Genomic DNA, 12,797 nt, shown 5'->3' with positions numbered 1-12,797 from the left:
CCCCACTCACAGCAATGGACAGGTCATCTAATCAAAAAATCAACAAGGAAACAATGGCTTTGAATGACACACTGGATCAGATGGACTTAACAGATATATTCAGAACATTCCATCCTAAAGCAGCAGAATACACTTTCTTCTCCAGTGCACATGGAAGGTTCTCCAGAATAGAACATATACTGGGACACAAATCAACCCTAATAAGTACAAAAACATCGAGATCATACCATGCATATTTTCAGACCACAAGGCTATGAAACTCGAAATCAACCACAAGAAAAAATTTGGAAAGGTAACAAATACTTGGAGACTGAAGAACATCCTACTAAAGAATGAATGGGCCAACCAAGAAGTTAAAGAGTAAATTAAAAAGTATATGGAAGTCAATGAAAATGATAACACCACAACCCAAAACCTCTGGGACACAGCAAAGGTGGTCATAAGAAGAAAGTATATAGCAATCCAGGCCTTCCTAAAGAAGGAAGAAAGATCTCAGGTACACAACCTAACCTTATGCCTTAAGGAGCTGGAGGAAAAAGAACAGCAAATAAAACCCCAAACCAGCATAAGACAGGAAATAATAAAGATTAGAGCAGAAATTAATGCTATTGAAACCAAAAAAACAGTAGAACAGACCAATGAAACCAGAAGCTGGTTCTTTGAAAGAATTAACAAAATTGATAAAGCACTAGACAGTCTGATCAAAAAGAAAAAGGAAAGGACCCAAATAAATAAAATCAAGAATGAAAGAGGAGAGATCACAACCAACACAGCAGAAATAAAAACAATAATAAGAATATTATGAACAATTATATGCTAATAAAATGGGCAATCTGGAAGAAATGGACAAATTCCTAGAAACATATACACTACCAAAACTGAAACAGGAAGAAATAGAAAATTTGAACAGACCCATAACTAGTAAGGAAATTGAATTAGTTATCAAAAATCTCCCAAAAAACAGAGTCCAGGGCTAGATGGCTTTCCAGGGAAATTCTACCAAAGGAATTCTACTTTAAGGAAGAGTTAACACCTATTCTCTTGAAGGTGTTTCAAAAATTAGAAATGGAAGGAAAACTTCCAAACTCTTTCTATGAAGCCAACATTACCTTGATTCTAAAACCAGAGACCCCACTAAAAAGGAGAACTATAGACCAATTTCCCTGATGAATATGGATGCAAAAATCCTCAACAAGATATTCACCAACCGGATCCAACAATACATTAAAAAAGTTATTCACCATGACCAAGTGGAATTTATACCTGGGATGCAGGGCTGGTTCAATATCTGCAAAACAATTAATGTGATTCATCACATCAGTAAAGAAAGGACAAGAACCACATGATCCTCTCAATAGATGCAGATTGAGACAAAATACAGCATCGTTTCTTGATACAAACCCTCAAGAAAGTAGGGAGAGAAGGAGCATACCTCGAGATCATAAAAGTCGTATATGAACGACCCAATGCTAATATCCTCAATGGGGAAAAACTGAGAGCTTTCCCCCTAAGGTCAGGAACAAGATAGGGATGTCCACTCTCATCACTGTTATTCAACACAGTATTGGAAGTCTTAGCCTCTGCAATCAGACAACACAAAGAAATAAAAGGCATCCAAATTGGCCAGGAGGAGGTCAAACTTTCACTCTGGGCAGATGACATGATACTCTATATGGAAAACCCAAAAGATTCCATCAAAAAACTGCTAGAATTGATTCATGAATTCAACAAAGTTGCAGGATATAAAATCAACACACAGAGATTGGTTGCATTCCTATGCACCAACAATGAAGCGACAGAAAGAGAAATTAAGGAATCGATTCAATTTACAGTTGCACCAAAAACCATAAAATACCTAGGAATAAATCTAACCAAAGCGGTGAAAAATCTATACATTGAAAACTATCGAAAGCTAATGAAAGAAATTGAAGAAGACACAAAAAAAAAAAAAAAATAGAAAAAGATCCCATGCTCCTGGATAGGAAGAACAAATATTGTTAAAATGTCGATACTACCCAAAGCAATCTACATATTAAATGTAATCCTTATCAAAATAACACCAGAATTCTTCACAGAGCTAGAACAAATAATCCTAAAATTTGTATAGAACCAAAAAAGACCCCGAATAGCCAAAGCAATCTTGAAAAAGAAAACCAAAGCAGGAGGCATCACAATCCCAGACTTTAAGCTATACTACAAAGCTGTAATCATCAAGACAGTATGGTACTGGCACAAGAACAGGCACTCAGATCAATGGAACAGAATAGAGAACCCAGAAATGGACCCACAAATGTATGGCCAACTAATCTTTGACAAAGCAGGAAAGAATATCCAATGGAATAAAGACAGTCTCTTCAGCAAGTGGTGCTGGGAAAACTGGACAGCAACATGCAGAAGAATGAACCTGGACCACTCTCTTACACCATACACAAAATAAACTCAAAATGGATGAAAGACCTAAAGGTGAGACAGGAAGCCATCAAAATCCTCAAGGAGAAAGCAGGCAAAAACCTCTTTGAACTTGGCCGCAGCAACTTCTTACTCAATACGTCTCCGGAGGCAAGGGATACAAAAGCAAAAATCTACTGGAAACTTGTCAAAATAAAAAGCTTCTGCACAGCAAAGGAAACAATCAGCAAAACTAAAAGGCAACCAACAGAATGGGAGAAGATATTTTCAAATGACATATCAGATAAAGGGTTAGTTTCCAAAATCTATAAAGAACTTATCAAACTCAACACCCAAAAAACAAATAATCCAGTGAAGAAATGAACAAAAACATAAATAGACAATTCTCCAAGGAAGACATCCAGATGGCCAACCAACACATGAAAAATGCTCAACATCATTCATCATCAGGAAAATACAAATCAAAACCACAATGAGATACCACCTCACCCCTGTCAGAATGGCTAACATTAACAACTCCGGCAACAACAGATGTTGGCAAGGATGTGGAGAAAGAGGATCTCTTTTGCATTGATGGTGGCAATGCAAGCTGGTGCAGCCACTCTGGAAAACAGTATGGAGTTTCCTTAAAAAACTAAAAATAGAACTACCCCACGACCCAGGAATTGCACTACTAGGCATTTATCCACGGGAAACAGGCGTGCTGTTTTGAAGGGACACATGCACCCCCATGTTTATAGCAGCACTATCAACAATAGCCAAAGTATGGAAAGAGCCCAAATGTCCTTTGATGGATGAATAGATAAAGAAGATGTGGTATATATGCATGATGGAGTATTACTCGGCAATCAAAAAGAATGAAATCTTGCCATTTGCAACTACGTGGATGGAACTGGAGGGTATTATGTTAAGTGAAATTTGTCAATCAAAGACAAAAATCATATGAACTCACTCATATGAGGACTTTAAGAGACAAAAGAGATGAACATAAGGGAAGGGAAACAAAAATAATATAAAAACAGGGAGGGGGACAAAACAGAGAGACTCATAAATATGGGGAACAAACAGAGGGTTACTGGAGGGGTTGTGGGAGGGGGGATGGGTAAGGGGCACCTTAATGGGTAAGGGGCATTAAGGAATCTACTCCTGAAATCATTGTTGTGCTATATGCTAACTAATTTGGATGTAAATTTTAAAAAATTAAAAATTAAAAATAATAAAAAAATAAAAAACAAAAGAAGAAAAAATGAATAAACATTTAAAAATTAATAAAAAAATAAGAGATAAATTTATAAGCTACAATGCATTCACTAACAATAAGAAATATGAAATTTGCACAAACTGAAATACTCACCCTGTCATGAGTGGTACATTTCCTTCATATAGACATGCTAAATACTTGTCTCCTGAGATCCTGAAATCAGAACAAAAAGAGTTAGCTAGTGGGCACCTGTCTGGTTCACATAAGGGTGTGAGCAACATGAGCTCAATTTCCTGTTCTGATTGCTCAAAAACTTAGTCTATTTGGTTTCATATATACACAAATTCTCACTGTTGGTTATTTGAAAGATGAGATCTGGACACAGAGGCAGGTCTTGGGCTGGTAAGTGTGTGGTGAGAATGCATTCTGGAATAGGCACAAACAGCGCATATTCAGGCAGTGCCATGAACTGAAGTCATGCTAAGGCTTCAGGGGAAAGAAATTACCATGGGAGAGCATACGTGCTAAATAATCAGTGCACTATTGGGGCACCTGGGTGGTTCAGTTGGTTAACACTCCACTCTTGACTTCAGCTCAGGTCATGATCCCACAGTTGGTTTGTGAGTTTGAGCCCCATATCAGGCTCTGCACTGGCAGTGTGGAGCCTGCTTGGGATTCTCTCTCTCTCTCTCTCTCTCTCTCTGCACCTTCCCAGCTCATGCTCTCTTTGTCTCTCTCTCAAAATAAATAAATAAACATTTAAATAAATAAATAGTGCACTGTGGCTATGAGAGTGGAATATCTCTGAATCTGTGAGAGCCAGATAAATTATATTAACATAAATTCAGAGTATTAATCATATTATCCACTTACGTAAAATAATTAGGTATATATGCATAGAAACAAGGTATTAAAGTATACATAAAACATTATGAGTGGCTTTCCTATATAAAGAAACTTCTATGGAAACATGAGTGTTCTTTCTTTTCTTTGTGCTTTACCTATGATTTCAAAATTTCCCAAATAAAGATGAGCTACTTATGCAATCAGGTAGCTACTACCTTATTGATAGAAAAAGTTAATTAAAAATTAGAATTAGTTATAAAAGTCATTAAAAATTAGTTAGAAAAAAGACTGAAGGTCTTCCATACTCCCTAGAACAACAGTTATTGGTGTAGCTTGGATGATATTTGATATCAACAAGACCACAGGAAACACTGTGGAGGAGAGTGGAAAGGGGGACCACTCAGAAGAGTATAAGAAGGGCAATGGTGCTGAGGAATTTGGGCTAAAAACTGGAAGGGACTATTTTTAGTAGAGGAATTTTAAGTGCCCCTCCCACTGGCACAGCCAGCACCAAAAATATTTATCTTGCATGGAATGATCATAATGTGGGCATGAATGATCAGAGGAGCAAGTGCCAATATAATCAATCTCTCATCGGTTAGGAACTCCGGCGGCTGGTCCCAGACTCCTTTGGTGGTTGCCTTGGACACTGTGTAGAACACACAGGGCATGCTGTTGCTGCATTAAACCAACTCACTTTGTTTCAAGGGCAATCCAGAGTCTGTAGCAACATATCATCCTGCCTGGGTGCAATGGCAGCCAGTCTTTCTGTGCACCCAATCTCCTGTATCTACGGAAGGGTCAGTTGCTAGGGCTCTATGGCAGTATATCGGGGTTCTACCCCCTTCTAGTGCTAGGACCAAAATTCCAGCGGCACTCTGTCTTTCTGTTGTCTCTGTCACAGTGCCTGACCCAGCCCTTCTGGAGTCACAGACACATCTAACTCAAATGCTGGCCCTGCTTTGGAGATGCCCAGAGCTTTCATCTGCTTCACTAGTACTTTTGTCTTCTCAAAGGTGCTTGCTGCTTTGATTCCCTTTCTTTTCTAGGCAGGATAAGGAATAGAGGCACTGTGTCAAGTGGGGAATGAACGTTCTCTAAAACCACCAAATCCCTACAAAGGCTTGTACTTCTTTCACACTTAAAGGGATTGGATGGGCTAACAACCTAGCGATCACAGCTTCCGAGACAACACGTGTCTTCCCTGACCAAATGACTCCCAAGACTTTATGGTAGTGCCTGGGCCTTGAATTTTCTGTAGGTTCACTGTCTATTCTCTCCCTTGTAAGTGTATCACCTGCAAGGTGTCCTGCAACAAGCATATCTTTGCATGTTAACATTATGTCGTCAATGTCATGGGCCCATTGTACTGATGAGGGGAAGGAGAATAGCGACAGATCTTGGGCTACTTGGAGAAGCCCTTGAAAGTTCCATTGTTGTCCCCCCCCCCGCCCCCTCCACCATGTGAAGGCAGATTAATCTTGTGACTCAGGTGCCAGGGGGTTTCTGAAAAAGACATTTGCTAAGTGCAGCATAGCATGATACACTCTAGGACCCTGGCCAAGGTATCTAAGATGGTGGCGATGTTGGGAACAGCTGCATGGATGGGGGCACTGTCTTGTTCAGTTCTCAGTATTCCACTGTCATCTGCCATGAAGGTTACTTACAGATCTTACTGGGCTATGGAAAGCATGATGGGCAGGAAGTATGATACCCACTCTGAGCAGTTCCTGGATAAGTTTCTCTTATCTCCTTATGCCCCCAGGGAACTTATATTGTTTGACTGTTACCACCCCTTATGGGGGTGGCAGGCTTACCAGTTCCCAGCTGGCATTTCCTGTCAGCACTTATTTGATTACTGTAACTGCAGGTGGAATTCAGCAATACAGGTTTGCAGATTGACTTTGGAGGGTATGAATGCCCAATATGTTCTCTGGTATTGGGGAGGTAAAAATCTCATGTTCTTGGGCAGGGGTGGAGAACACCCAATTGCAGTGTCAAAAAGACCTTTCTGACCATAACTATTTGCCCTCCTTAATTATCAATGGTGTGAGGGGCCAGGCAACTTCTGATGGTTACCATGTATTAGAGTACATTCAGCTCCAGGGTCTACCAGAGTTTACCCTTTGTTTATTTCTGGAGGACCAGTGAATAGTGAGCTCTATACGAGGCTTCTGGTCACCTCTACTGACCCTCACCTGGAGGTAATCTTGGCTTGCATCCTATGCCCAGGGCATTGGGAGGCACCCACCGTAAATAAGACTGTATTCCTAAGGCCTCTGTTGGAGCAGATGGGGCATCAGGGACGGTAGAGGCAGATGGGGCAGGTCTGAATTGTTCAGGCTTTAAAGCTTCCCATACGACATCCAACACAGCATTGGGTTGTTGGTCTATCTGTTCAGATGGGATCCCCGCAGCAGTGAGGTCAAACCACATTTCATTCAAGTTACTTTCATAGGATCCTTTACAGCCTTTTGGCTCTTCCAGCTCCCTCTCTGTTTCGGGTCTTTTCCACAGTCCATCCTCATTCCTGGCATTTGTCAGTCCCCTTCAGATCAGCAATGAATCAGCCAACATCATAAACGTCTGTCCCATGACTGGGCTCAGCACAGACATCAGCATCCCATACTGGGTTCTGGAGCAGACTAGAGAATCTTAGTTTTCATTCCTGCAATGCATGTGGGCCTGATTAGGGCCTTCAAAGACAGGGGCATAGATGATGGTCTGTTTCATTTCCAATTCTCTAAGAATTTTCTTTTCTTTTTCTTTTTCAACAGATCCTGCCTCAGGTTTATTTGTGCAACTAGCACAGAAAGATACCAGCCCCTGCAGATAGAAGCCCAGGGTAACACCAGTCCTTCTGTCCTCACATTGGCAGACAGAAGCCTCCATATTAGAGCCTTTATCAGGGACCCGGCACCTCCAGCCACATCTGGGGCCAGAGCCACAACCTGGGCCTTGGTTTGAACCTTGGCCTTGGCCTTTGGTTGGCAGAGCCTGAGACCCTTGGCATCACGGGCATGAGCACATTTCCAGAGCATGGGGTGAGTGATGTAAGCAAGTTGATTGAGCTTGCGGCTGCCAACCTTTGGGATCACGGACTTGTCAAGGGCATTGATAGCCTCAGCACATACAGCCATGGCCTTGGCATTACTGGCCTGCATCTCCTTTAGCCCTTCTTGTTGTGCTTTCTGGCAAAGCATATGTTCCTCAGGAACTTGGGGTCCATTCCCTTAAGAGATTCATATCTTTGGGGCACCTAGGTGGCTCAGTTGGTTAAATGTTTGAGTTTGGCTCAGGTCATGATCTCATGGTCTGTGAGTTTGAGCCCCACGTTGGGCTCTGTGCTGATAGCACAGAGCCTGGAGCCAGCTTTGGATTCTGTGTCTCCCTCTCTGCCCCTCCCCGGCTCAACTCTCTCTCAAAAATAAATAAACATTAAATAAAGGGACAGGGATATTCATATCTTTGTGACTGGGGTTTCTTCACTTCTGTGCAATTTTTGTGACTGGTTGTGTGTGGTGTGGTTCTTGCATTGGGCAATTTCTATACTGAAGCCCGGAACTCCTGAAGCACCTGGGACCGGAAGAGAAAGAGGAAGTTCTAAGAACTTCTTGTACTTCCTGTAGAGATTTCCAGGGTGCCTGGTGCCCAAAGAGGCCTCCTCATTGGGCTGAGCTTCCCTGCAGGCTAGAATAACCCAATCAACAAGGGAGTGAGTACCTTGAACCCCTGAGTACCATGCAGGTGCTGCCAGAGAGCAGCGAATGTGGTTGATGTTGCTCATTTTCTCTGCCTCCTGCCCAGTCAGAGAAATCCCATGGCCCCTTCATCTCATAGCTGTGCTAGCCACACCTGGATACTTTCCCGGGCCTTTTTCAGGAACTTGGAAGCTATCCCAATAAGCTTAGGGGGAGTATCTTCTCTCTTCATGAATGTTTCCTGAACTGGGGGCTCCCTGGGGGCTGGGGTTGCTGTTGCTGGGCTTTAGCTTTCCTTTGTGTTTGGGGTTCGAAGGCAGGGGACAGTACATCCGCTTCACTGTTAGTCACCACATCCTGCTCTTCACTCTGCTCACCTCCCGAGGGATTCTCTTTGCCCCCAGTGAGCTACATGCAGTTTCTCAAACAAGTGCATTAAGACAACCAGCGTTTTCGAGGTGTCCCCATACTCACGTGTGGTCCACAAGCCTCTAATCCATGGGATGCCATGCCCCACACGCAGAAATTGATGGCCAACTCAGGATTGTTCTGTAGAATGCCTCTCTCCCAAGGCTCAACAGTTCACAACCCCGTCCGAGCTTCCCAGGTGAAATCTGAAACTGGCCTTGTAAGCAGAAAGAAAGGGGAAACCAGAGAAAGAGGCAGGCCACTCCAGGTCGGTGGGTGGCAGGTTTAATAAACAAGGGAACTTACATATGAGGCTTGTCCTGAGGAGCAAGTTAATCCCTGCACCACCAGCTAGATCTTAGAAGTTTATATGGAGGCTTTACCTGGGCTCAGTCATGTACACCATGCGGGTGTTCTCATCACCACCTATCTCAAGGCCGTGTCCTTGGGGAAGGCTCTGGAAGTGGGGAAGGCCAGCGGAGTGTATATTCCAAGGACAGGATTGGAGGCGAGGAGCCTCCGACTGCCGGGTCCAGCTCATGGGTCAACCTGCAGTCACGTCCTCTTGCTGACCTCCTCCAACAATATCTTGCAGAGAATTAACAGTATAGACATACGATGGCATTAAATAAGTTTCAGTAACAAACAGGTAATGACAACCTCCCCCAAACATTTAAGAATTTTAAAAACACACATTTAATAACTCATGGGCGGCAGAAGAAATAATAAGCAAACTTTGAAAATACTTAGAACTCAATGATACTGAAAATACTACTTCTCACATCTTGTGGGATCCAGCCATTAATCGTTTGTGCCTCTGCTTCCCTCAGGGAGGCTGTGGGGTGGGGCTCTCACTGCACACTAGGCATGTTACTTAGGCCATAGCATGTTTCTTTTCTATCTTATTTATGTTCATTTATGAAATAGAACTCAATACCCATTACTTTGTTATATATATTTTTAATGTTTATTTTTGAGAAAGAGAGACACAGACAGACAGAGCTCAAGTGGTAGAGGGGCAGAGAGAGGGAGACACAGAATCCCAAGCAGGCTCCAGGTTCTGAGCTGTCAGCACAGAGCCCAATGCGGGGCTCGAACTCATGAGCTGTGAGATCATGACCTGAGCTGAAGTCGGACGTTTAATCAACTGAACCACCCAGGTGCCCCTTACTTTGTTATATTTTTAAGGGCCAATTACCCTGTTGGATTCTGGTTTCAGTGAGAAGTTGTTTGACAATATATGACTGTTGTAATTTCCCCCTCGATGTCTGGGTGTCTTATGACTCACTTGGAAGGAGTTTAGGAGTGCCAGTGAATAGGGTTGTATCCTGGACATTTTCCATTCTTTTTCAACAGGATTCCTTGAGAAAACTGAGCCTTAATGGCAAAAGATTGCCTTTGTATGTAACGTGCTAACCTCTCTTATGTGTCTGGAATGTATATGAGTTATGTACCATTGGGGGGAGAGGAGAATTAAGAAAATAGTCACTTAAATAATTTTCTGCATTTCCCATGGTTCAGATGAGGAGCGCAAGTTGGAAAAGACAGTGGGACATTGTTCTGACGGTGAGTAAATCCTTCCCTGGCCCTCTGAGTCCTCATACCTGGACTCAGGAAATCCTAGTCTTGGGAAAGAAGCAGCTGACCGATCATCAGGTGGAGCTGCATGAAACTCCATCACATGGGCTGTTGGAGTGTCTGTTTGAGACCTCCTTGAGCTCATGCTGAAGATTCCCCCTTGGCCTCAGGGCTACCATATGTTCTCCCTCCAAAACCTCTCCTTGCCTTTGAAGTCAAGTAAAAACCATTCAGTTCTTTTGTATAAAAGAGGATGACTGTACAGGACATAGTAAAGCGTGGTCACTGGACTAAGGTTGAAATTGAAGTAAGAAAACAGAAATGTAGACATGATTCTTAGGGTATCGTAAACACTACCAAGAAATTCTGATTGTATTACAAGTAACAGTTCTAACAACCACCAGCATCAGAATTACCTGGGGTCCCTTATTTAAAATGGAGCTTCCTTGTCTCTACTGCATCAGAATCTCTACAGTGGGGCTTGGATATCTAATTAAAGTTAAAGAAGCACTGCTTTATGTCGATTTTTGTGCATGTGGCACAAGTCTTTACCCATCCATGTTACATCTTAATTATGAGGACCCACAATGGTTTCCTTTGATATACAGAAGACCTCTGCCATTTGTGGATTCAGCAATCACAATTTAAATTGTCAGAGGGAAGTTCCAATTACCCATGGCATGTAGCCATTAGGGGTTTCTCTGAGGCACAAAGTATAGGTCAAGTGGGGTGAGGTCAGCTGATGGCCAACAGCCCTAGCATCCCAGGATGACTTTGTAATTCTCTGTGTGGGTATGCATTTTGCAGGAGGAATTATTTGCTAAAATTGAATTTATGATTTTAGGGATTCACAAAGATCTCAGGGCAGGCAGGAATCTCCTCTGGTCTGATTCTTTCATCTCCCATTTTCTAGAAATTTCTTCAAGTTTGCAAGGCTACTCCTAATTGCCATACCATTGAATTTTAAATTTAAATCTGGATTCTTTTTGTCCCCTGCAGTATTTGGCTTAGTTGGGCAGTTTCCCATTTTCAAACATCCTCCTTTGTTTTGATTTCCTTCACTTATTTTCATGGATCTTTCTTCTGCTTTCTGCCTATTATAGGCAGGCAACCTCACTTTACTCAGATCTCACCAAGGAGGTCTTACCTGGCCACCTTCTCTACAATAGCACTCTCCAGTACACGTGATACCCTTCTCCTTGCTTTATTTTCTCGACAACACTTACCACCATCTGATACATCATTTACGTAGGCATGTTATGAATTTTTTGTCTCCTTCCCCTTCCTCTCCAGCATATAAACTCCTACAGAGTAGGAAAACTGTCCTGTTTGTCTGTTTTGTGCCTTATTTTCTCTGTTGTATCTCCAGAGCCTGGAATACTGCTTGAATTATAGTAAGTGCTCAGTAAATGCTTATCGAATATACAAAAGGATGTATTTTCTCTCTTTACTGACAGGGGGTCTGGCAGGAAAGAAAGTGAGAGTACACGCAAATCTGTCAAAGAGATTATTGAAGGTGTGGAAATGGTGTAGGGAAACTGCAAGGTAAAGTTCCCCAAGACTAGTAACAGTGGAGGCTCCATGATCATCCCAGACCTGATGGCGTGAGGGAGAAAGCATGGAGAGGCTACAGAGTACAAATCTTGGCACTCCAGACTCCCTCTTCTCCGGGACTGGCTACAATTTCGGAACCCAATACAAAGTGAAGATACAGAGCTCCTTACTCAAAAATTATTAAAGATTTCAAGCATGAGGAATTGCTAACATGGGATCCAGTGTGATAACACATGTCATATGGCCATGAAGTTGCCTCTGCTCTCCTCCCTCCTTCTAACCTTCTGCTGGAGTTCCCCATTGGCCAAACTCAACTGGTAACCAGAATTCAAAGGGTTCTATCTGCTGAATTCCTGATTCCTGGGGACACAGAGCTGAATAGAGATGGGCAAAGACTAGATCTGGGGAGCAGAAAAAAGATATCCAGCCCAGATGAGTAGAGAAGATATTTATCTCTATCTATGCCCGAGTGACAGAAGGTAAAGAAGCGTAAGACACCTTGGGATTAACCAATGATGACTAAGTGTAGACATATTTCCAATATGACTAAAAAATAAATACAGGGGTGCCTGGGTGGCTCAGTTGGTTGGGTGTCTGACTTTGGCTCAGGTCATGATCTCACAGTTTGTGAGTTGGAGCCCCACATTGGGCTTGCTGCTGTCAGTGTAGAGCCTGCTTCGGATCCTCTGTTTCCCCCCACCCTCTCTGCCGCCGCCCCTCCCCTGCTCATGCTCTCTCTCTCTCTCAAAAATAAATAAACATTTAAAAATAAATAAATAAATACAAATACCAAATAAGTAGTATTCAGAAGAGAAAGTAAATAATAACCCCAAGGTTCCAATTGCATCATTGGCTTTGGGGTCTGACCAACTTCTATCCCAATACTGGCCTTGACTTTTAGTAGCTATGTAGTGGTAGGCAAATTGCTCATTTTTATTGCAACAGAGTCCGTAAAACAGAGATAATAGTTACTTCAGAAGTTGTGGGCTAAATTAAAGGATGTCCCTAGCACCTAGCAGGTGTTTAATAAACATAGGAGAGTAGAAGAAAGCTGGGGTCACAGACAGAAATGGATGAGTCAGAAAAAGGTCTTTCTAGTT

General features: G+C 42.4%; 1 protein-coding gene across 1 annotated transcript; it reads right to left on the bottom strand.

Moving 5' to 3' along the window:
- Positions 1-5,913: 5,913 nt before the first annotated feature.
- LOC128774939 (60S ribosomal protein L29-like) lies at positions 5,914-8,360 on the bottom strand. Its single transcript, XM_053894973.1, has one exon. It carries the CDS (start codon positions 7,657-7,659, stop codon positions 7,186-7,188), a length of 474 nt encoding a protein of 157 aa, XP_053750948.1. The 5' UTR covers positions 7,660-8,360; the 3' UTR covers positions 5,914-7,185.
- Positions 8,361-12,797: the final 4,437 nt, after the last annotated feature.

Source organism: Panthera pardus, unplaced genomic scaffold (genome assembly GCF_024362965.1).
Source record: "Panthera pardus isolate Hobbes unplaced genomic scaffold, ASM2436296v1 HiC_scaffold_6, whole genome shotgun sequence".
In the NCBI taxonomy this organism is placed as follows: domain Eukaryota; kingdom Metazoa; phylum Chordata; class Mammalia; order Carnivora; family Felidae; genus Panthera; species Panthera pardus.
This window is presented reverse-complemented; position numbering and strand designations above follow the sequence as displayed.

Bases quoted from the DNA above. Each gene is read 5' to 3' on its own strand.
- LOC128774939 (XM_053894973.1), bottom strand. From the start codon at position 7,659: ATGCTTTGCCAGAAAGCACAACAAGAAGGGCTAAAGGAGATGCAGGCC.